At 48.5% G+C, this 23,781-nt stretch overlaps 2 protein-coding genes across 5 annotated transcripts in view; both read left to right on the top strand.

Annotated features, from left to right (window-relative positions):
- Positions 1-20,921, top strand: part of SEC24C (SEC24 homolog C, COPII coat complex component) — a 28,075-nt gene extending 7,154 nt beyond the window's left edge. Inside the window, exons 3-23 of one of the 3 annotated variants that reach the window (XM_025396006.1) lie at positions 8,440-8,612; positions 8,837-9,208; positions 9,528-9,661; positions 10,912-10,980; positions 12,307-12,418; positions 12,639-12,766; positions 14,197-14,335; positions 14,544-14,659; positions 14,830-14,954; positions 15,094-15,285; positions 15,504-15,597; positions 15,793-15,909; positions 16,580-16,750; positions 17,551-17,647; positions 17,751-17,896; positions 18,091-18,229; positions 18,359-18,477; positions 18,580-18,759; positions 19,021-19,212; positions 19,450-19,539; positions 19,696-20,921. In XM_025396006.1, the coding sequence (XP_025251791.1) occupies positions 8,558-8,612; positions 8,837-9,208; positions 9,528-9,661; positions 10,912-10,980; positions 12,307-12,418; positions 12,639-12,766; positions 14,197-14,335; positions 14,544-14,659; positions 14,830-14,954; positions 15,094-15,285; positions 15,504-15,597; positions 15,793-15,909; positions 16,580-16,750; positions 17,551-17,647; positions 17,751-17,896; positions 18,091-18,229; positions 18,359-18,477; positions 18,580-18,759; positions 19,021-19,212; positions 19,450-19,539; positions 19,696-19,836 (2,928 nt within the window). In that variant the 5' untranslated portion in view covers positions 8,440-8,557 and the 3' untranslated portion in view covers positions 19,837-20,921. The remainder of the gene's footprint in view (positions 1-8,439; positions 8,613-8,836; positions 9,209-9,527; positions 9,662-10,911; positions 10,981-12,306; positions 12,419-12,638; positions 12,767-14,196; positions 14,336-14,543; positions 14,660-14,829; positions 14,955-15,093; positions 15,286-15,503; positions 15,598-15,792; positions 15,910-16,579; positions 16,751-17,550; positions 17,648-17,750; positions 17,897-18,090; positions 18,230-18,358; positions 18,478-18,579; positions 18,760-19,020; positions 19,213-19,449; positions 19,540-19,695) is intronic. The other 2 variants (XM_025396004.1, XM_025396005.1) reach the window with 2 other exon arrangements.
- FUT11 (fucosyltransferase 11) overlaps positions 20,919-23,781 on the top strand; it is a 4,130-nt gene continuing 1,267 nt past the window's right edge. For both annotated transcript variants that reach the window (XM_025396010.1, XM_025396011.1), the window contains exons 1-2: positions 20,919-21,794; positions 21,914-22,539. In XM_025396010.1, the coding sequence (XP_025251795.1) occupies positions 21,087-21,794; positions 21,914-22,539 (1,334 nt within the window). In that variant the 5' untranslated portion in view covers positions 20,919-21,086. The remainder of the gene's footprint in view (positions 21,795-21,913; positions 22,540-23,781) is intronic.

The raw sequence follows: 23,781 nt of genomic DNA, 5'->3' as shown, positions 1-23,781 counted from the left end.
ACTTTAACTGGGTGTCCAGAATACACATTTTTAGCATTGAATGTAAGCATGCATAAGTCAAACAAGTGGGGTACATAGAAGATAACAAGTACACAAATGTACATAAAGTTATAAAACAGGGTGAGGGTACAGTGAGGGGGTAGGGAACTGTTTTATTTTTATTTTTATTTTTTTTTTTTGAGACGGAGTCTCACTGTGTCTCCCAGGCTGGAGTGCAGTGGCGCGATCTCGGCTCACTGCAAGCTCCGCCCCCCGGGTTCACGCCATTCTCCCGCCTCAGCCTCCCAAGTAGCTGGGACTACAGGCGCCCGCTACCGCGCCCGGCTAGTTTTTTGTATTTTTAGTAGAGACGGGGTTTCACCATGTTAGCCAGGATAGTCTCGATCTCCTGACCTTGTGATCCACCCGCCTCGGCCTCCCAAAGTGCTGGGATTACAGGCTTGAGCCACCGCGCCCGGCCAGGGAACTGTTTTAAATACATTGGTCCGTGCTGGGTGCAGTGGCTCACTCCTTTAATACCAGCACTTGGGGAGGCTGAGGTGGGAGGATTGCTTGAGCCTGCAAGTTGAAGGCTGCAGTGAGTCATGATTGTACTGCTGCACTCCAGTCTAGGTGACAAAGCAAGACCCTGTCTCAAAAAAAAAACAAAAAAAACAAATGTATGCCTTAGTAAATTATTATATAGCAAACTCCTTTGTAACTGCAACTACAACCCAGATGAGGAAAGATAACTTTGCCACTCACCCCAGAAGGCTTTTCCGTGTGCCCCGATTGAAACATTATTCTCTCCCTCCCCTCATAAATAACAATTATCCTGCATTATCCTGACTCTTACAGTAATTTCATGTTTTTTGTTTTTTTTTTTTTGAGACAGAGTCCTACCCTGTTGCCTACGCTGGAGTGCAGTGGTGTGATTTCAGGTCATTACAACCTCCAGCTCCCAGGTTCAGGCGATTCTTCAGCCTCAGCCTCCCGAGTAGCTGGGATTGCAGGTGCCTGCCATCACGCATGGCTAATTTTTAAATATTTTTAGTAGAGACAGGGTTTCGCCATGTTGGCCAGGCTGGTCTCGAACTCCTGACCTCAAGTGATCCACCCACCTTGGCCTTCCAAAGTGCTGGGATTACAGGTGTGAGCCAACACACCCAGCTGACTTTCTTGTGTTTTTTAAAAAATAGTTTACACTTGGCTGGGTGAGGTGGCTCATGCCTATAATCCCAGCACTTTGGGAGGCCAAGGTGAGAGGATTGCTTGAGCCCAGAATTTTGAGAGCAGTCTGTACAATACAGGGAGACCCCCATCTCTACAAAAAATAAAATGTTAGCTGGGCATGGTGGCATGCCTGTTGTCCTAGCTACTTTGGGAGGCTGAAGTGGAGGTTTCATTTGGGCCCACAAGGTTGAGGCTACACTGAGTGTGATCTCGCCACTGCACTCCAGAGCTTGAGAAACAGAGTGACACTGTCTCAAAAAAAAAAAAAAAAAGTTTACACTCATATGTACAACCACACATACCACAATTTAGTTTTACCCACAGGAAAAACAGTTGGTGTGTCTTTTAAGTCTATAAGCTCCACCTCTGTCTTCTTTTTCTTAGTATTTATCTGTTGAAGAAAACAAAACAGTTAACCCAAAGAATTTCCCACAGTTTGGACTTTTTACATAACATTTACTTCACACTTGTCCAACCTGTGGCTCACAATCTGCATGGCTCAGGACAGCTTTGAATGTGGCCCAACACAAATTCATAAATTTTCTTAAAACATACGAGGTTTGGCCGGGCACGGTGGCTCAAGCCTGTAATCCCAGCACTTCGGGAGGCCGAGACGGGCAGATCACGAGGTCAGGAGATCGAGACCAGCCTGGCTAACACGGTGAAACCCCGTCTCTACTAAAAAAAATACAAAAAACTAGCCGGGCAAAGTGTCGGGCGCCTGTAGTCCCAGCTACTCGGGAGGCTGAGGCAGGAGAATGGCATAGACCCGGGAGGCGGAGCTTGCAGTGAGCACTGAGATCCGGCCACTGCACTCCAGCCTAGGCGACAGAGCCAGACTCTGTCTCAAAAAAAACAATGAAAAAATGAAAGATAAAAAAAAAAACGGGGGTGCCGGGCGTGGTGGCTCACGCCTGTAATCCCAGCACTTTGGGGGGCCGAGGTGGGTGGATCACCAGGTCAGGAGATCGAGACCATCCTGGCTAACACGGTGAAACCCCGTCTCTATAAAAATACAAAAAAATTAGGCGGGCGTGGTAGTGGGCGCCTATAGTCCCAGCTACTCGGGAGGCTGAGGCAGGAGAATGGCATGAACCCGGGAGGCGGAGCTTGCAGTGAGCCGAGATCACGCCACTGCACTCCAGCCTAGGGGACAGAGCGAGACTCTGTCTCAAGAAAAAAAAAATGAGTTGTTTTTTTAAAGTTCATTACCTGTCACTAGTGTAGTGTTAGTGTATTTTACGTGTGGCCCAAGACACTTCTTCCAGTGTAGCCCAAGGAAGCCAAAAGATTGGACACCCCTGATTTACGTTGTATTAGGTATTATAAGTAATCTAGAGATGATTTAAAGTATATGGGAGGAGGTTGGGTGTGGTGGCTTATACCTGTAATTCCAGCACTTTGGGAGGCCAAGGTGGGTGGATCACCTGAGGTCAGGAGTTCAAGACCAGCCTGGCCAACATAGTGAAACCCCATCTCTACTAAAAATACAAAAATTAGCTGGGTGTGGTGGCAGGCACCTATAATCTCAGCTACTTGGGAGGCTGAGGCAGGAGAATCGCTTGAACCCAGGAGGCGGAGGTTGCAGTGAGCCAAGATCGTGCCACTGTACTCCATCCTGGGTGACAGAGTGAGACTTTGTCTCAAAAAAAAAAAAAAAGTATACAGGAGGATATATGCAAATATGATGCCATATAACCCACATCCAATTCTATTGACTCCACCTTCAAAATGTTTATCAAATCTCACTACAGTCATTCCTCAGTATCCATGGGGGAATAGTTCCAGGACCTCCCCTGACCAACAGATACCAAAATCTGCAAATGCTCAAGTCCCTCATATAAACTGTATGCAAGTAGAGATGTTAGGTGGGCATTTGCATATACAAATCTGCAGCTCAAGACTGATGTTAGAACTGGAGATAGAAATTTGGAAGTCCTCAGTCTATAGATATTTAAAGCCATGGATGAAATCATTTAGAAAGTGAGTAAAGAATGGAATTGAGGACTTGGAGCTTACCAACATTTAAAAGTAAAGAGGAGCCGCTATCAAAAGATAAAGAGGGGCCAGGCGTGGTGGCTCACGCCTGTAATCCCAGCACTTTGGGAGGCAGAGGCAGGTGGATTGCTTGAGTTCAGGAGTTCGAGACAAGCCTGGGCAACATGGTGAAACCCTTTCTCTACCAAAATACTAAAATTAGCTGGCTATGGTGGCACATGCCTGTGGTCCCAGCTACTTGGGAGGCTGATATGGGAGGATGGCTTGAAACCAAGAGGTGGAGGTTGCAGTGAGCCAAAATCTCACTGCTGCACTCCAACCTGAGTGACAGAATAAGACCCCATCTCAAACAAAAAACAAAAAAAAGACAATGAGAAAGAGCAGTAGTGAGGTGGGAGATAAGCCAAGAGAGTGTGGTGTCCTGAAATCAGGTGAAGAGGGTATTTCAAGAACGTAAGAGAGTAATCAGCTATGTCAGATGCTGCCAAATGGTAAGATGAAGACTGACAATTGACCATTGGATTCGGCAAGGTTGGCATCATCGATAAAGGCAGTTTCAGTGTAGACATAAAGAAAACTACCCAGTTGGAGTGAGTCAAAGAATTTCAGCCGGGTGGCAGATTGACATAATCTGAAAACCCTCTGCTACCAACATCTAGAAAGGAGAGAGAAAATAGAAAAAAAAAAAATTTTAAGTGCAAAGTTAAGCTTAAAAGAAAATGTGAATTTTTTGTTGTTGTTGTTAATACGGAGTCCTGCTCTGTCGCCCAGGCTAGAGTGCAGTGGCACGATCTTGGCTCACTGCAACCTCCACCTCCCAGGTTCAAGTGATTCCCCTGCCTCAGCTCCCAAGTAGCTGGGACTACAGGTGTGGGCCACCATGCCCAGCTAATTTTTGTATCTTTAGTAGAGACGAGGTTTCACCGTGTTGGCCAGGCTGGTCTTGAACTCCTGGCCTCAGGTGAACCGCCCACCTTGGCCTCCCAGAGTGGTGGGATTACAGGCATGAGCCACTGTGCCCAGCCGTCAAGTAAGGACTGAAAATCAGAGTGGTAAATTGATTCTGGGGCTGCCTGTAGATTGGGTGGATTCATCATCTTGAAAAGCCAGGGCCTTAAATTTAAGCAGGTACTGGGGAAGGCAGATGAGTCCTTGGGCTTTCCTGAGAGGAGTTTTGGAACTGAGATATTGTTTATAACGTCTGGACCTGGGCTGCACCTTCAGTGAGCAAGCCAACTAGGGGAAAAAAGGTCTGCACGCTGGAAGAGGGAGATAAGGAGTCCTGTTTCTCTCAGGCTGACTGTGGATGGGTCAAAAAAAAAGTTATTGGGACTGCAAATGGACATGACGGATCTTTTTGGAATGATGAAAATGTTATAAAATTTGATTCTGGTGATGGCTGCATAACTATAAATTTACTAAAAATCATTGAATTGTTCACTTAAAAGGAATTAATTTAATGGTATGGAAATTACATCTCAATAATGTTTTTTTTTTTTGAGATAGGGTTTTGCTCTTATTGCCCAGGTTGGAGTGCAATGGCACGGTCTCAGCGCACTGCAGCCTCTGCCTCCTGGGTTCAAGTGATTCTCCTGCCTCAGCCTCCCAAGTAGTTGGGATTCCAGGCGTGACCACCGTGCCAGGCTAATTTTTTGTATTTTTAGTAGAGATGTGGTTTCACCATGTTGGCCAGGCTGGTCTTGAACTGACCTCAAGTGATTCACCTGTGTTGGCCTCCCAAAGTGCTGGGATTACAGATGTGAATCACTGTTCCTGGCCATTTTTTTGTTTGAGATGAAGTCTTGCTCCGTCGCCCACGCTGGAGTGAAGTGGTGAGACCTTGGCTCACTGCAGCCTCCACCTCCCAGGTTCAAGTGAATCTCCTATCTCAACCTCTTGAGTAGCTGGGATTACAGGCGTGCACCACCATGCCTGGGCTAATTTTTGTATTTTTTTAGTAGAGATGGGGTTTCACCATGTTGGTCAGTCTGGTCTCAAACTCCTGACCTCAATGATCCATCTGCCTCAGCCTCCGAAAGTTCTGGGATTACAGGCATGAGCCACCGCACCTGGCCTAATTTTTTTTTTTTTAATTTGAGGCCAGGTGCAGTGGCTCACACCTGTAGTCTCAACACCTTGGGAGGCTGAGACAGGAGGATCACTTGAGGCCAGAAGTTTTAGACCAGCCTGGGCAACATAGGGAGATCCTTTCACTATCAAAAAAAAAAAAAAGGCCGGGCGCGGTGGCTCAAGCCTGTAATCCCAGCACTTTGGGAGTCCGAGACGGGCGGATCACGAGGTCAGGAGTTCGAGACCATCCTGGCTAACACGGTGAAACCCCGTCTCTACTAAAAATACAAAAAACTAGCCGGGCGAGGTGGTGGGCGCCTGTAGTCCCAGCTACTCAGGAGGCTGAGGCAGGAGAATGGCGTAAAAACCCAGGAGGCGGAGCTTGCAATGAGCTGAGATCCGGCCACTGCACTCCAGCCTGGGCGACACAGCGAGACTCCGTCTCAAAAAAAAGAAAAAAAAAAGCTGAGCATTGTTGGTGTGCCTGGGAAGCAGAGGTGGAGGCAGGAGGATTGATAGAGCCCTCGAGGTTGAGGCTACAGTGAGCCATGATGGCTCCACTGCACTGTAGCCTGGGTGACAGAGTGAGACTCTGTCTCAAAAACCAAAAACAACAACAAAAAACAAACAAACAAAAAATGGATCTAGGGTGACACTATTATTACTGGAGTACCTTCTGGAAACAAATGTGGAACAACCACACCTCAGTCCGGGCTGGAAGGGATTATCAGAGGAAGGCATTTTGATTAGAGTTGGGCCAGGCACAGTGCTCATGTTTGTGATCCCAGCACTTTGTGAAGCCAAGGAGAGAGGACTGATTGAGCGCAGGAGTTCAAGACTATCCTGGGCAGCATAGCAAGGCCCTACAAAAAAATAATAAAAATAATTTATTTTTGTTTCTCTACAAAAAATAAAAATAATATATATATTTTTTTCTCTACAAAAAATAAAAAAAATTAGCTAGGTGTGGTGGTGTGTGCCTGTGGTCTCAGATACTTGGGAGGGGAGGCTTAGGTGGGAGGATTGCTTGAGCCCAGGAAGTCAAGGCTGCAGTGAGCCACAGATAAGTAAGTGCCATTGTACTCCAGCCTGGGTTACAGAGTGAGACCCTGTCTCAAAAAAAAATAATAATAAAAAGTAAGGCTGGGCACGGTGGCTCACGTCTGTAATCCCAGAACTTTGGGAGGCCGAGGCAGGTGAATCATGAAGTCCAGAGTTCTGAGACCAGCCCGGCCAACATAGTGAAACCCTGTCTCTACTGAAAATACAAAAATTAGCCAGGCATGATGGTGGATGCCTATAGTCCCAGCTACTTGGGAGGCTGAGGCAGGAGAATTGCTTGAACTGAACCCAGGAGGCAGAGGTTGTGAGCCAAGATCGCACCACTGCACTCCAGCCTGGGCGATAGAGCTAGACTCCGTCTCAAAAAAAAAAAAAAAAAAAAGAAAAGGAAATAAAGACAGAGTATAGACCTATTCTTTTGTAATGTTTAGCTAAAAGGGGAGCAAAAGTTTGAGGAGGCTGTGAGGTAATTTGGTTGGATTTTTAAAAAAGTTTTTGAGATATAATTCATATACTATGCAATTCGCCTATTTAAAGTGTTTTTGTATATTTAGTGGTTTTTAATATATTGATAGATACGTGCTGTCACAATTTAGTATACTGACAGATATCACTCCAGTCAGTTTTAGAACATTTTCATCATCTGAAGAAGAAATACTGCATTCTTTAGCTACCCCTGTTTAGCTATTCCCCCATTCCCCTATTCTTCCAACCTTAAGCAACTCCTGATCTACTCTCTGTCTCTAAAGATTTCCCTATTCTGGACTTTTCATTAGAATAGAATCATATACTATGTGATATTTTATAATCGACTTCTTTAATTTAGCATAATATTTTCAAAGTTCAGCTATGTTGTAGCATATATTAGTACTCCATTCCTTTTTGTGGCTAAGTGGTTTTTCATTGTGTAGCTACATGCTACATTTTGTTTATCCATTCTTCTGTTGATGGACATTTGGGATGTTTCCACTATAGTTGGTTTTTGGATTTTTTTTTGTCTGAGAGATGTTTGTATGTTTTTGTGCTGATGGGAATAATCAGAGAGGGAGACACTGAATGGAAAGTATATTGGAAAGACACTGTGGTAGACTGAGGCGGGTAGATTGGTTGAGCTCAGGAGTTTGAGACCAGCCTAGGCAACATGGCGAGACTCCATCATCTATAAAAAATACAAAAACTAGCGACTGGGCACGGTGACTCACGCCTGTAACCCAGCACTTTGGGAGGCTGAGGTGGGCAGATCATGAGGTCAGGAGATCGAGACCATCCTGGCTAACATGGTGAAACCCCGCCTCTACTAAAAAATAACAACAAAAAAAAATTAGCTGGGTGTGGTGGCGGGCGCCTGTAGTCCCAGCTACTCAGGAGGCTGAGGCAGGAGAATGGTGTAAACCTGGGATGGGAGGCAGAGCTTGCAGTGAGCCGAGTTCGCGCCACTGCACTCTAGCCTCGGCGACAGAGCGAGACTCCGTCTCAAAAAAATAAAAAGACAGAAAAACAACAAAAAAAACCTAGCCAGGAATGGTGGCATGTGCCTTTGGTTTCAGCTACTTGAGAGGCTGAGGTGGGAGGATCACCTGAGCCTGGAAAGTTGAGGCTGCAATGAGCTGTGATCACACCACTGCATTTCAGCCTGGGTGACAGAGTGAGACCCTGTCTCAAAAAAAAAAAAAAGCTGGACAATCAGTCTGCATTTGTTTGATTTACTATTTATTAAGGTTCATGCATGCTTATGTGTGTCTTCCCTTGCAGTGCTTTCAGTGCTTCAGATTACAAAACTAAGGAGGTTTGTAAGAATTGAAGCAGAGAAAGCAATAATTTAGTTAGCAGAGTAAATAGTACTTGACCTGAGGGTGCTTGGTTTATGTTTGTGGAGTGAGCTTAATGGAAAACAAGATTTTCCATGAATAATCATGGTATAAACAATCAGGAATATAATTTACCCATAAATATACAAAAGTATGAAGCCATAAAAGAGTTCAGGGTGAGAGTAAGATGTCACAAAACAATGTAGCTTCCTGTACAATGCGAAGCTTCTGCTGACTTCAAAGGATGTCCTAGCCCCACTAGTCACCTCTGCTTTCTTTCTTTTCACAGGCTGCCTGGGTCTCAGCCATTTGGGTCCCCATTGGCCCCTGTGGGCAACCAGCCAGCTGTGCTTCAGCCTTATGGCCCTCCCCCGACAAGTGCACAGGTGACTGCGCAGCTATCTGGAATGCAGATCAGCGGTGCTGTGGCCCCAGCCCCTCCCTCTTCAGGGCTGGGCTATGGTGAGTGGCTATGAACACAGGAGTGTTACTGTCTCCTTTTCAGAGGCATCAGACTCTGGGGTTATACCTGAATCTCTATTATTTCCCTTGTATTTCCTGTGCCTCTGAGCCTCAGAAGATGGGACAGTCATACCTGCCCCTCTTGTGTGGAAAGGAAAGTCGCTTTACTGAACAAGGAGGCAGAATGACTGGGCTTTTGACTCTACCTTTATTCTACTTCTCAGGCCCACCAACATCGCTGGCTTCAGCCTCAGGAAGTTTCCCTAACTCTGGTCTGTATGGCTCCTATCCTCAGGGCCAGGCTCCTCCCCTTAGCCAGGCCCAAGGTCATCCTGGGATCCAGACTCCCCAGCGATCTGCCCCATCACAGGCCTCCGGCTTCACACCCCCAGCTTCAGGGGGTCCTCGGCTGCCTTCGATGACTGGTCCACTCCTGCCTGGACAGAGTTTTGGAGGGCCCTCAGTGAGCCAGCCCAACCATGTGTCCTCACCTCCTCCTCAAGCTCTGCCCCCTGGCACCCAGATGACTGGGCCCCTGGGACCACTGCCACCTATGCACTCCCCGCAGCAGCCAGGCTATCAGCCCCAACAAAATGGTGAGTCTTGCCCAAGGTCTGTCTAGAATCTAGAGGCATTGGCTACTCAGGTGGTTTTTGATGTTTTTTATTTGTTTGTTGTTAGTATTGCTAAGTGGTGAATTAGATGGGCAGCTTCAGGGTATTATTCCTAGGATATGGGGTTTATAAGACATTATTTTTTCTTGTAGTTCAGATAACATGGTCTTTCTGAATGGCTTTGCCAGGCATTAGTGTACCTCATAATTCTATGTTTGTAGGAGTCTAGTCATTTTCCTGAGGCCTTAAGAAGAGATAGGGATGGGATTTTGAGTTCATCAACCTTATGCCCTTGTCTCAGGTTCCTTCGGACCAGCCCGGGGCCCTCAGCCTAATTATGGAAGCCCCTACCCAGCAGCACCCACCTTTGGCAGTCAGTCTGGGCCTCAGCCACTGCCTCCTAAGCGCCTGGACCCTGATGCCATCCCAAGCCCTGTAAGTAGAAACTTACATGGTCCTGAGGAAGGGTTTGTGTCTGCCAGATAGGCAGGTCAATCTAGATGAAATGTTTGCCTAGCATTTTCTGATAATTTTCCCTTTTTGTTCATCTTCTTGGAGAACTTACATATAATTTGACTCTGAACTGGAACTTGAGGTTCTAGGAGTCTTTTGGAGGGCTGTTTTACTCTATAGATGGGCAGAGAAGGAAGGGAAACCAAGAGTGAGCAGCAGCACCAGTAGATCTGTGAGTTGAGGACTGTACTCTGTCACTACTGTACATACATAGTATGGTAGCCTTTGTCCTTCTGTGGAGCAGTGACTGGGTCTTGTCCCCTTAGATCTAGAAGGATGGCCTTCTTCCTAATGGGTAGAGCAGGTGGGAATTCTCTATGTTAGATGTTAAGAGAAGCAAAGCCTCACTGGTTTCTCTGCTCTTACTTGGACAGTTTTAGGAGGAAGTCCCCAGTACTTTTGTCTGGTAGGCTTCTGCTGTGTAGATGGGGAAGAGTGAACGACAGTTTATGAGGGCAGTGTGTATGTAAAGTCCCACTGGAGAGCTTTTCCCAGGAAGAGGGTGAATTGTACCCTTGGGGAGCCATCAGAATCCTCAGGCCCTGCTTATCAGACTCAGAATAGAGACTAGGACTGTACTGCCAAGTAGGGGCCACTTTATAGTTCTGTCTGTAACATTTGCTATGTCAGTTACCTTGCCATGCTTAGCCATTGTCATATTCCATTCTGTTCTCTTCCCTCTTCCTCCTTTGGGTAACCACCACAGTGAGGGAGCCTGTTGGCCGAGGAGAACTCAGGAGAATTAAGCAGCCCCTCTTTCCTTCCCCCTCCTTCAGTAAGAAGGAGAATCTGGTTGGATGTGAAGGGAGGCTTCTTGTAGCATAAGATAGTCCTTAGAATGGGAGGTTTGGCCTTTCAGGGGAACATTCCTGTTCTTCTTCCTTACGGTTTCTTCCATTCAGCCTCAGCCCCTCCCTGTATAACTCCTGCTTGCCTCCTGTTTGTCCCTTTCCTTATCTTTCTACATCATAGTCTGAGCCATTAAAGCCTCTGTGTTGAGCCAGAAAGACTTGGAATTTCCTATCTAGAGGGGGCTTGATTTCAGCAGTATGAGCTGGGCTCCAGCTGTTCATGTCTAACTCAACAGGGTTGAGAGAAGTAACATCTGCCTCTTGTTCTTTTGTCTCCCTCCTTGTATTCCCCTGCTGCCTTTATTATTAAAACACTAAAAGCAACTCAGTGAGCTGCCTCCTCAGCAGAAAACCAGGCACAGAATAGACCCCGATGCCATTCCTAGTCCAGTAAGTGCAGGGGGTGGGTGTTTGTGCATGTCATTCCTGTGTTAGTGCCATCCATGCATGCCTGTGACCTCATCTTCACCTCATCTACCATGTCCATTCCTCTCCATTCTCTTCCTTTAGCCCTAGCCCTTATAGATACTCACTTATACAAGCTAAAAGGATATGCATGCCTCAAGTCACCAGGTAAATGAAGAGGTAGCAAGCTGTTTGCCTTGAGTATGGGGTGGTGGAAGGTCAGGCTCTAAGGGTGGGGTCAGGTGGCATGTTAAGTTTTGGCTTTAGTCCTTCTGGCTCCTCCAGGAGCCTGCAGGTGATGTGTGATGGAAGAAGACAAAGTTGAACAGTAGATCATTCCACTTTGGATTTGATTTGTCTGTAGCCTGTTGTGGAGAAATATCGGTATAGGAACGTACAGATTCATAGTATCCCAAACTGGAGTTTCTTACAGGAGAAGAGACTGCTGGTTTGGGAAAGTGTGAGTACTTTCTCATCTGAAGAGTATTTTTCACTCTGATATATTTCTAAGCTTCAACTTTTCTGCCATGGGATAGAGAGTCTCATTTGCCCTTTGCTTTTTCTGGTTTTCCAAACCCATCTTGAAGTAACTGACCAAAGGTCATGAGCCTGCATAAAGGTCTGAATATGAGTTTTGCAGGTCCTTTATTTTCCTTTGCTGAGTCTGTCAAAATGTGGAGGACTGAGGATTGAGCTATAAGGATTGGGTACTTATCCTCTCCTCCTATATATACACATTGATGCTTACCTGAAAGTAAGGCAGCATCTGCTTCCTCACTTTAGTTGATCATTTCTGGTCGTTTAAATCTCTCCTCACCCTGTCCCTTGAATTTCATTGAGTGTAGAGTCATTCCAGGTAGATTCATTTTTACATGGTTACTGTTGTCTCTTTTCCTGCTCTGACTCAGAATGTGTCTTGGAGAGAGGATCGGGGAAGGCATGATGGGGGAGGGGAATGGAATCTAATCATGTTTGAAGGTTTGTGATCAGAGCTGGGGCTTTTCCTGGAATGGGAGGAATGAGAGGGTGTTCACGATTGATGGGGGGTTGGGGTCAATTCATAAAGAAGCCCATTCTCATGTTGCCAGCCCAGCAGGCTGCTGGGAGTGAAAGATTGGCTGCTGTAGGGTGAAAGATTGGCATTGCAGCATTTTATATGATCTCCAGAAGGAGAACAGGCCTGGTGCATGAGGTGTTCCCTGGCAAATTTTTAGTTTTTGTGTTACGGCTCTAGCCTTTTTTTCTCTTGGCACTCTGGGACCTGACACTTCCTTTTTCTCCTGTCACCTCACTCATTTCACTTCTCTGCAGATTCAGGTCATTGAAGATGACAGGAACAACCGGGGTACAGAGCCATTTGTTACTGGAGTACGGGGCCAGGTGCCACCCTTAGTCACTACCAACTTCCTGGTGAAAGACCAAGGTGAGAATTAGCTCCTCCCACAGGGGCTTTTTCTTCAAGATTATCAGCTTATGGTTGGGGCCTTTTTTTTTTTTTTTTTTTAGTTTTTAACCAGAGACAAGTTCCCTCTAGTCCCTCTGGGGAAAAAGCCACCATCACCTCTAGCTTTGTGGAGATGATGGAGAGCTGGTGTCTGGAAGGATTCTGTGATCTGACTTGGGTCTTCTACCTCCTTCTTCAGGGAATGCAAGTCCCCGATACATCCGATGTACATCCTATAATATCCCTTGTACATCTGACATGGCTAAGCAGGCTCAGGTGCCCCTGGCAGCAGTCATCAAACCGCTGGCAAGGCTGCCCCCAGAGGAGGTGAGTCAGGGAAGGGGCTAGAGTGTAATGAAAGGGAGGGAGGTAGAGGGGGGACTAAACTTTCTTCCTGGATGTGATTCCGGCTTCACAATGGAAGATATTTTAGTTAGGCAGGAGAGGAGACTATCTTTAGTGGCTTTCTATCCCAGGGTCCATCCCTGGAGAGGGGATGGTGGGGATGAGAGTGAAAGCCCAAGACATTGCTGTGAAGGAACATGGATGGTCCCTAGGGGGAACAAGCGGTATGAAAAGAGGTAGGATCAAACTGTAGGGGAGAAGACAGCTGAATGTAGGAACCTCTTGTATGATGGTAATCTCCAAATGATGAGAAGGACATTATTCCATGTTTTCCTGACTGTCCTGTTATCCCAGGTTAGGGCTGTCAGAACAGCATATAAGCAAAAAGGGAGATTAGGATCCAGTGATCCTTCTCTCACCTGTTTTGTGGCCTGATCTGTCACCCCAGTACCTGATACCAGGATGTAGAGAGCGAGCGAGGCAGCTGCTCCACCAGGCCTTGTTAGGATACTCATATTCAGCCTTGCTTATCTTACGATAGGGTTCTCTCTTACTAGAAGCCCAAGGCTCAGTTTATATTCCGCTTCTCTCTCTGTCTTCCTCTGTGTGTTTGTGTATTTCCATCTGGGTCCCATTGGGGATAGTTGGGCACTGATCTCTTATGTGTAGGGTGACATTTGGGGCATCAGTAGCTGGCACGGAATCCCAGGGATAGGGGAGGAGGTGTTATAGATATTTGGTAAGGGAAGGAGCTAGAGTCCAGATTCTTTTTTTTTTTTTTTTGAGATGGAGTCTCGCTCTGCTGCCCAGGCTGGGGTACAGTGGCCGGATCTTGGCTCACTGCAAGCTCTGCCTCCTGGGTAGCTGGGACTACAGGTGCCCGCCACCTCGCCCGGCTAGTTTTTTGTATTTTTAGTAGAGACGGGGTTTCACCGTGTTAGCCAGGATGGTCTCGATCTCCTGACCTCGTGATCCGCCTGCCGTGGCCTCCCAAAGTGCTGGGATTACAGGCTTGAGCCACCGCGCCCGGCCGAGTCCAGATTCTTAGAGCAAGAGTGAAGGGGATTAGAGATGGGACCAGAAAGGAGAATCCTAGATAATCTTGGCTTTCTCCCTCATATGCCATGGCAGCCCCTGGTCTGATACGGCCGGTTTTGCAGTTCCTCTTCTCTTTCAGTGAGAAATGCAGCTCTGGGGGTGGGATGTAGCAAGAGAGAACTATATAATTTTTACTCATAGGGACATTTTCCTGTGATTTGTCCTTACTCCCTTTCATCAATGTGCTTCCTACTTCCTCTGTAGGCAGAATATCTATACCATGCGCCTTCTCCCTCTGGTTGTTCCTCCTCATCTCCTGGCTGAACCTACTGTAGTTTTCCTTTATGTCTGATCCCCTCCCCTTTGTGCCTTAGGCTTCACCATATGTTGTGGACCATGGGGAATCTGGCCCTTTGCGCTGCAACCGCTGCAAAGCATACATGTGTCCCTTTATGCAGTTCATTGAAGGAGGGAGGCGCTTCCAGTGCTGTTTTTGCAGCTGTATCAATGATGGTATGTTCATGGAAGCTGGGATTTGGGGAAAGGTCTTGATTGTATCTTCCTTGTTCTCTATTAATAGTTAGAGAGATGAGGGTCCATTTTTCAGGAGCTGGGGAAGTAGGGCACATGGGAATGAGGGATAGTGGAGTGAGCTCAGCTAGGGCTAGATATACTGATTGAAACTGGATCTTCAAGTAACACACTGCCATGCTCCCCACAGTTCCCCCCCAGTATTTTCAGCACCTGGATCATACCGGGAAACGTGTGGATGCTTATGACCGTCCTGAGCTATCCCTGGGCTCTTATGAATTCTTGGCCACTGTAGATTACTGCAAGGTGAGGGAAGGTAGAATGGGAGGAGCAGTGGGTGGAGGATAATGAGACAGCTAAGAATGGCTGTTATCATTTCCCTCACCCCTTTTTTGTCCCTTTTTGATGTTGACTTCTCTCTAGTCAGCTGGCCTGGTTAGCATTACCCCTCTCCCCAACATTTTCTTCCTTTGCAGAACAATAAGTTCCCCAGCCCTCCTGCCTTTATCTTCATGATTGACGTCTCCTACAATGCCATCAGGACTGGTCTTGTTAGGCTCCTCTGTGAGGAGCTGAAGTCACTGTTAGACTTTCTACCTAGGTGAGAGTTACAGAACTGAGGTGTTTCCTGGGGTTAATGATAGGGTGTCTGGGTTGACTAAAGAGATGAAGCCTGATGTCATGAAGTTGTGCGTGGTGGAAAAGGTGGCAAGTCTAGGTAACAATGTCACCTTCTACAGGGAGGGTGGGGCAGAAGAGTCAGCAATCCGCGTTGGCTTTGTCACCTACAATAAGGTGCTCCACTTCTATAATGTGAAGAGCTCATTGGCCCAGCCACAGATGATGGTTGTGTCCGATGTGGCTGACATGTTTGTGCCACTGCTGGATGGCTTCCTGGTCAACGTCAATGAGTCTCGGGCAGTTATCACCAGGTAAGAGCCAGATTGTGGAGGTAAAGGTTGGGAGTGGCATGGGTACCACCATAGAAGGTCATGGAGTTGAGCAGAGGTGTTGGACAGTAGATGGAAAGGGGCTGTGGCCCAGGAGTTGTCAGATTCTAGAGGCCTGATGACTCTTCAGGGAATTGAGAACTGAGGTATCTGGAATCTGGATAGCAATTTTGGTTGTTTTCCATCACCTATCTCTTTAGCTTATTGGATCAGATTCCAGAAATGTTTGCAGATACAAGGGAAACAGAGACAGTATTTGTCCCAGTTATCCAGGCTGGGATGGAGGCTCTGAAGGTAAGGCTGGAGTATCTGGCAACTTCCTCTAACTCATTTTCCTCTGACCATCTTATCCCCTGGGATACAACCTCTTTCTTCAGTAGTGGATGACTGTCCAGTAAGTTAAACTGTCTGACATAGTTGGTGCTTAATAAATGACGGGAAGGGGTGGATGAATAAAGAATAAACAAGTAGTCCTCTCTTTTTTCCTAGGCTGCTGAGTGTGCAGGGAAGCTCTTTCTATTCCATACATCCCTGCCCATTGCAGAGGCCCCAGGGAAACTGAAGAACAGAGATGACAGGAAGCTGATCAACACAGACAAGGAGAAGGTGTGGGACTGGAAAATGGGGGAGGGGAAGGATTTTTCATTACAGAGGAAGTGGGGACTCTATTTTCTTGATGGGGGCTAGGACCAGACACTCTACCCTTTCAAATACCGTATCTGTGACTACCAACCTCCACTGCTGCCATACTTCTCTACTCCATCTGATGCCAAAGCTGTTGGTAGACTTCTGTTTATTTTTTAAAGGAGAACTTTTGGCCAGGCACAGTGGCTCATGCCTATAATCCGAGTGCTTTGGGAGGCCAAGGTGGGCGGATTTTTGAGGCCAGAAGTTCGAGACCAGCCTGACCAACATGGCAAAACCCCGTCTCTACTAAAAATACAAAAATTAGCCGGGCGTGATGGCACACACCTGTAATCCCAACTACTTGGGAGGCTGAGGCAGGAGAATCGCTTGAACCTGGGAGGCAGAGGTTGCAGTGAGCTGAGATCACGCCACTCTATGCCAGCCTGAGCGACAGAGTGAGACCCTGTCTCAAAAAAATAAAAATAATAGAGAATTTTTTACTATTGCAAAATCCTTGGAAGTAGATCTGAAGTCTCCCATGAATTTGAATATCCCATGCTAGCTATTCAGTTCTCAAATAGGGCAGAGCTGGGATATTTGAACATTTTCTTCTCCCCATTTTCTTTCCCCCTATTTTCTTTCCCCCTAGACTCTGTTCCAGCCTCAGACAGGTGCCTATCAGACCCTGGCCAAAGAGTGTGTGGCCCAAGGCTGCTGTGTAGATCTCTTTCTCTTCCCTAACCAGTATGTGGATGTGGCCACGCTCTCTGTTGTGCCCCAGCTCACCGGTGGCTCTGTCTACAAATATGCTTGCTTTCAGGTATGGTAATAGTATTTGCAGTGGCAGATGGCAGCAGGGCTGGGAATACCTGCTTATATATGGAGTGGCTGACTCATTAATAGAAATAGCGCTGGGGCTGGGCATGGTGCCTCACGCCTGTAATCCCAGCACTTTGGGAGGGTGAGGCAGGCGGATCACCTGAGGTCAGGAGTTCAAGACCATCCTGGCCAACATGGCAAAACCCCATCTCTACTAAAAATACAAAAATTACTCGGGTGTGGTGGCGGGTGCCTGTAATCCCAGCTACTCGGGAGGCTAAGAATCCCTTGAACCCGGGAGGCGGAGGTTGCAGTGAGTGAAGATTGCGCCACTGCACTCTAGGCAGGGCGACAGAGTAAGACTCCGTCTCCAAAAAAAGAGAAATAGTGTTGGAAGAGAAGACTGCATAGTCTAAAGAAGTGAGCCCGAGAGTGTGGCAGTTAGGAACATGGGCCTTGGAATCAGTCCTGCATTGATATTCTGGCCCCACCACTTACTAGCTACATGACCTAGGATAAATTACTTAAGTACTCCCTCTTTTGTCCCTTCATCTGCAAAATGGGGTTAAAATACTTAAGTAGGATTTGTCTACAAAATTAAATAAATATATGTAAAGCACTCTGTGTGGTACCTGGTGTGCAGTCTAAGTGTTTAAAAGCTATTGTTGTCATCATCATTATCATCGTCACTGTAATGATGATAATTAGGCAGCCTTGTAGAGTGGAAGGGGTACAGGGAGATTGTCTGCAGGATGAGCTATGTCTAGTCAGTGATATGACTCTGGGTCTGGGGCCCTGCAGGTGGAGAACGACCAGGAGCGGTTCCTGAGTGACCTGCGTCGTGATGTCCAGAAGGTTGTTGGCTTTGATGCTGTGATGCGGGTCCGGACAAGCACTGGTCAGTCCTGGTTGGAGAAGAGCAGGTGGGGGGCCTAAGTCTGGAAGGGAGGCATGTGGCACTTGTCATACCTTTTGCCCTAACTCTGTCCATGTGGCCTCAGGTATCCGTGCTGTAGATTTCTTTGGAGCTTTCTACATGAGCAACACAACAGACGTGGAGCTGGCTGGGCTAGATGGGGACAAAACGGTGACTGTGGAGTTCAAGCATGATGATCGGCTCAATGAAGAGAGCGGAGCCCTCCTGCAGGTGGCAGGCGGGAGGCGGGGCTGGGCAGGAAATGTGTCATTCGCTTGGTATAGAAGAGGGTGAGGAGTGGGTAGAGAGCACTGGAAGAAGAGACTGGGCAGGGGAGTGGCTCATTTCTCTCTTCTAGTTTAATAATGTAGCAAAGGGCCTTCGTGAGGGAGGGGTGTGAGTTCCCCCTTTCTCCCTTCCCCTAGTGTGCCCTGCTTTACACCAGCTGTGCAGGGCAGCGTCGGCTCCGCATCCATAACCTGGCCCTGAACTGCTGCACCCAGCTGGCTGATCTGTATCGAAACTGTGAGACTGACACGCTCATCAACTACATGGCCAAGTTTGGTGAGGGTAGAGGCAGGGCAGGGTGGGATTGGGGCTGAGAGGTCCAGGATGGTGAGCGGGTAGTTATGATGGTGGGAATGCATACATGATGGGCAGCTGACCAGTGACTGTCTTTGCTTTCCCATCCAGCATATCGGGGAGTCCTGAATAGCCCTGTGAAGGCTGTTCGTGACACTCTCATCACCCAGTGTGCCCAGATCCTGGCCTGTTACAGAAAGAACTGTGCTAGCCCCTCCTCTGCAGGACAGGTGGGGCAAGTATATTAGTGGGAGGTGGGGTTCTTGGGACAAATGTTTGCATTTGGGAGGGATTTCTCATGATCATCGACTTTATTTTGATAATCCCCTCAGTTGATCCTTCCTGAGTGCATGAAGCTACTCCCAGTTTACCTGAACTGTGTGTTGAAGAGTGATGTCCTGCAGCCTGGAGCTGAAATCACTACTGATGACCGCGCCTATGTCCGACAGCTAGTTACCTCCATGGATGTGGCTGAGACCAATGTCTTCTTCTACCCTCGGCTCTTACCTTTGGTGCGATTGAGGGTTGGAGTTTGAGATCTTGCATGGAGCAAAGGGCCTCTTAGGAGGAGGAAAGGATAGGCTAATATCAGTCTGACACTAGTGGAATTTGTTTTTATGTATTTTAGCTGATGCAATTTTCACACTGAGAGAGTTACTGAGACCCCAGAAGGGGTGGTATCTGAGGACTTAGCTTTCAGAATTTTGTGTGTGGTGGGGGACAGACTTGTCTTATGGTCCTTGGTAACCTTTTGCTCCCTTCCTTTTGTCTAGACAAAGTCTCCCATCGAGAGTACCACCGAACCACCAGCAGTTCGAGCCTCTGAAGAGCGTCTAAGCAATGGGGATATGTATTTACTGGAGAATGGTCTCAACCTCTTCCTCTGGGTGGGAGCAAGCGTCCAACAGGGTGTTGTCCAGAGCCTTTTCAGCGTCTCTTCCTTCAGTCAGATCACCAGTGGCTTGGTGAGGGCAAGGAGTCAAGGAGAATATGGGTGTGGAAGTATACTTTGTGAAACGATTGGGAGCCAATAAAGTTAGTGTGCTAGTCCCCTCAAATATCAGGGAACACTTGGGGACAAGGGCAGTTGCTGTCATTCTTCCCAGGCTTCCTTGTTTCAGATGATGCATAGATGTGTGCTGCCCCACCTTGACTGAACTCAGAGTGCCTTACCATAAGGATAAATGAATTTTGTGTTCTAGAGTGTTCTGCCAGTTCTGGATAATCCACTGTCCAAGAAGGTTCGAGGCCTCATTGATAGCTTAAGGGCACAGAGATCCCGGTACATGAAGGTAACACTGATCTGAACCCTGGATTTCTTACCGTGTCAAGTCCTCGCCTAGAAGTGGGGGTTGGGTGGGGAATGAGTTAGTGACTGCCAAATGGGATTTCTGGGCATGTTTAATTTCCTTTGGCATTGCCTCATGAACCCTGAATTCTGGCTGTAGCTTATCGTGGTGAAACAGGAGGACAAGCTGGAGATGCTGTTCAAGCACTTCCTGGTGGAAGATAAGAGTCTGAGTGGGGGAGCATCTTATGTGGACTTTCTCTGTCATATGCACAAGGAGATTCGGCAGCTACTGAGCTAAAGCAAGTGGGTAAATGGCACAGGGCCCAGGCCAGCTTCCAGAAAGCACCCCAGGATGTCAGAGAAATTGGGACAGTACCATATCTTATGTCATGTAAGCTGACCTCAGTCTCTTTGGGGGGGAGGGGGAGATATAAGGACACCTTCTTTCTGGGCTCAACTATCCTGCCACTCTGTCATGTCCTGCTGATCGAAGGTGCCCCTGTTCCCTCACTCTACCCTCTTTTTCCTGCTAATCCTGTCATAATGAATGTAGTTTCTCAGTTCACTGTATATGATTCGGTATTGGGGGTTTGGAGGCACCCAGACCCTGGCAATATTATGTGTCCCTTTGAGCCAGTCTCCCCAGAGGAGAGGGGCAGGCAGGAAAGAGTGGGGATCCTAAGGTTACTACAGGGGGTGGCTAATTCAGCTCAGTGTCATCCACAACTTCCTATATTAGGGATAAAACATACAGGTGCACAAGAGCTGGGGTATAGCCCATAGGTGGTGGAGAGAAAAGTGGTCAGTCCTTCTTGGGCCTGGAGGTTAGAAGTCAAGTTTCTCTGCTTTCATTGCTCACTCGCTCTCTCCTGCAATGATGATCACTCCGTGGATAGAGAGACACTGTCAGAGATGACCTGGGAATTCAGTTGCAAAGTATATTAAGATCTGGGAGAGGTACCAGTCTCCTTTCCAGCTGGAGAGGCCCCAACATTGGATGGTTCTATAGGGAGCCTAGGGAGCCTGGTCATCAACTTGCAATACCTCACAGAGCCAGTTCACATCCCACTCTGAGCTCCCACGAGAAACACTGCTTCTCCAGACCCGGGGTTGTTGGGGAGAGAGGCAGAGGCAGAGGCAGCTGGAGCGCCGTTCTCTCCTGCCGGGACACCGCTTGGGCTTTGGTATTGACTGAGTGGCTGACAGTTATCTTCCAACCCCAACTGGCTTGGGGGCAGGACAAGGGCTAGGCTTGACGGTGGCCAGGCTTGCCTGCTCCCCGCCTGGGATGCCCCTGCTCTGGACCTCTCATTTCTCATTGGTTTATTTTTCAATGCATCTTTAATTTGTAAAGAAATAAAATAAATTAAGATGTAACCATTAGCCTCATGTTTACTCCCGAAAGCTCACTTTGCTTTTAGCCCTAGCCGTCGGCTGAGCGGAGCTGCGCATGCGCCGCGTGCTCCCGTGGCATAGAGCCTCGTCCAGTCACGACTAGCCACTGGGCGGGGTGCGTGCCGGCCGAGGGCGCCGGCTGCCAGAGTGGACATGGCGGCCGGCCCCACTGGGGCGGTGCTGGCCCTCCTGGGGGTGCTCAGTGTCTGTGCAGCCCGCACCTATGGGTCCGTGGCGGAGAGGGAGGCCGGCGGTGAGGCGGAATGGGCGGAACCGTGGGATGGCGCGGTTTTCCGGCCGCCCTCGGCGCTGGGCGCAGTGGGGGTGACGCGGAGCTCCGGAACGCCGAGACCAGGGAGGGAGGAGGCCGGAGATTTGCCGGTGCTGCTGTGGTGGAGCCCAGGGCTATTCCCCCACTTCCCGGGAGACTCGGAGCGCATCGAGTGTGCGCGCGGCGCTTGCGTGACGTCCCGGAACCGCCGAGCGCTGAGGGACTCGCGGACGCGCGCGCTGCTCTTCTACGGCACCGACTTCCGCGCTTCGGCCGCGCCGCTGCCGCGCCTGGCGCACCAGAGCTGGGCGCTCCTCCACGAGGAGTCGCCCCTCAACAACTTCTTGCTGAGCCACGGCCCGGGCATCCGCCTCTTCAATCTTACCTCCACATTCAGTCGCCACTCGGATTACCCGCTGTCGCTGCAGTGGCTGCCCGGGACCGCCTATCTGCGCCGCCCGGTGCCTCCGCTCCGGGAACGCGCGGAGTGGCGCCGCCGCGGCTACGCGCCGCTGCTCTATCTCCAGTCCCACTGCGACGTGCCTGCGGACCGGGACCGCTACGTGCGCGAGCTCATGCGCCACATCCCGGTGAGTGAGTGAGGGCGGGCGGGGGGGGAGGGAAAAGAGGGGGCGGGCTGAGGCCAGGACTCTAGGTGTCCAGGCCTCCGGGCCGCACCCTCATGACGTCCCTATTCTACCCGGTCTAGGTAGACTCCTACGGGAAATGCCTGCAGAATCGGGAGCTGCCAACTGCGCGGCTACAGGACACAGCCACGGCCACCACCGAGGATCCAGAGCTCTTGGCTTTCTTGTCCCGCTATAAGTTCCACTTGGCCCTGGAAAATGCCATCTGTAACGACTACATGACAGAAAAACTGTGGCGTCCCATGCATCTGGGCGCTGTGCCTGTGTACCGCGGCTCTCCCTCTGTGAGGGACTGGATGCCGAACAATCACTCCGTCATCCTGATTGATGATTTTGAGTCTCCTCAGAAGCTGGCAGAGTTTATTGACTTTCTGGACAAGAATGATGAGGAATATATGAAATACCTGGCATACAAGCAACCTGGGGGCATCACCAACCAATTCCTTCTGGATAGTCTGAAGCATCGGGAGTGGGGAGTGAATGATCCTTTGCTGCCTAACTACCTCAACGGCTTCGAGTGTTTCGTCTGTGACCACGAACTGGCTCGGCTGGATGCCGAGAAAGCCCACGCGGCCTCTCCCGGGGACAGCCCCGTCCTTGAGCCCCACATTGCCCAGCCCTCACACATGGACTGCCCAATGCCCACACCTGGCTTTGGCAATGTGGAAGAGATTCCTGAGAATGACAGGTAAGAATGCTGGGGTCCCCTGCAGCCATCAAATCATTTACTTACTTGCTTACTGTGGACAATTAAGTAGCACTAGGTGCTGAGCAGGTGCAGGAGGAAATTATGATATGTGCTCACTCTGTCTTTAAGGTGTCAGCAGTCTAATTGGGGTTAGGATAAAACAAGCTGAAAAAGCTGAATAGATGTAAAATATAATTCAAGGCAACATATGAAAATCAGCTTATGTGGACAATGTTTCCAGTAGTGGTTCAAAAAGATTGAACCAGAACCCAGGGCCTGTGCAGACAGGGGAGAGAGAAAATGGGGAAAATAAATAGGGGCAAGGCTGTAAATATCATTAATACCAGGCTCAGGAGTTTGGACTGCACTAAAAACTCAACTATTTGAGCACCTTTTATAGAGTGGACATGGGGGTGGGGAGTAGAGGAGAGCATTTTGAGGGAGGCTTTTCTGCAGTAGTCAGGGCTTCCACCTGTTAACCAGCCATAATTTTTTTTAAGCAGCTGTGCTGAGGATGAGCCCCATGTACTTGGTGCATGTGGGGACACACTGCCTGTGTAACTAGAAAAACTAGGCATGGCCGGGCATGGTGGCTCACGCCTGTAATCCCAGCACTTTGGGAGGCCAAGGTGGGAGGAACACTTGAGGCCAGGGGTTCCAGACTAGCCTGGACAATGTAACAAAACCCTCTCTGTACAATTTAAAAGCTAAAAGCCTGGGGTGGTGATGCATGCCTGTAGTCCTGGCTACTTGGGAGGCTGTGGCAGGTGGATTGCTTGAACCCAGGAGTTCAATGCTGTAGTGAGCTAGGATCATGCCACTGCATTCCAGCCTGGGTTGGAGTAAGACTGTGTCACACACACGCACACACAACAATGCGCAATGTGCATCAGAAGGGAAGCGAATAGGCTACTGCAGTAGGTGGCAAAAGGTGGTGGTATTGGGAAACAAGGCCAGCATGAGGTGTGTGGGGGGGAAATGTTGAAAGCACTTGTAGCAAGCCACACCTGTTGGGGGAGAGGTGATAAGATTATTAAGCTTAAGTAAGACTGCTAGAATGGCCTACAGAGACCGACTTGGACAGTGGATGGCAGCAAAAGGCCATTTATTAATAGATGCTGCTGGCAGTTTTGTCCCGATGGTTGGAATGCTTCACCAAGTAATTTGTATCTAATTACAAATTGTTTGTATCTGAACATAATATGATTTTTTTTTTTTTTTTTTTTTTTTTTTTTTTTTTTT

This window comes from Theropithecus gelada, chromosome 9 (assembly GCF_003255815.1).
Source record: "Theropithecus gelada isolate Dixy chromosome 9, Tgel_1.0, whole genome shotgun sequence".
In the NCBI taxonomy this organism is placed as follows: domain Eukaryota; kingdom Metazoa; phylum Chordata; class Mammalia; order Primates; family Cercopithecidae; genus Theropithecus; species Theropithecus gelada.
Note: the sequence above shows the minus strand (reverse complement) of the source record. Positions and strands in the feature narration are given on the sequence as shown.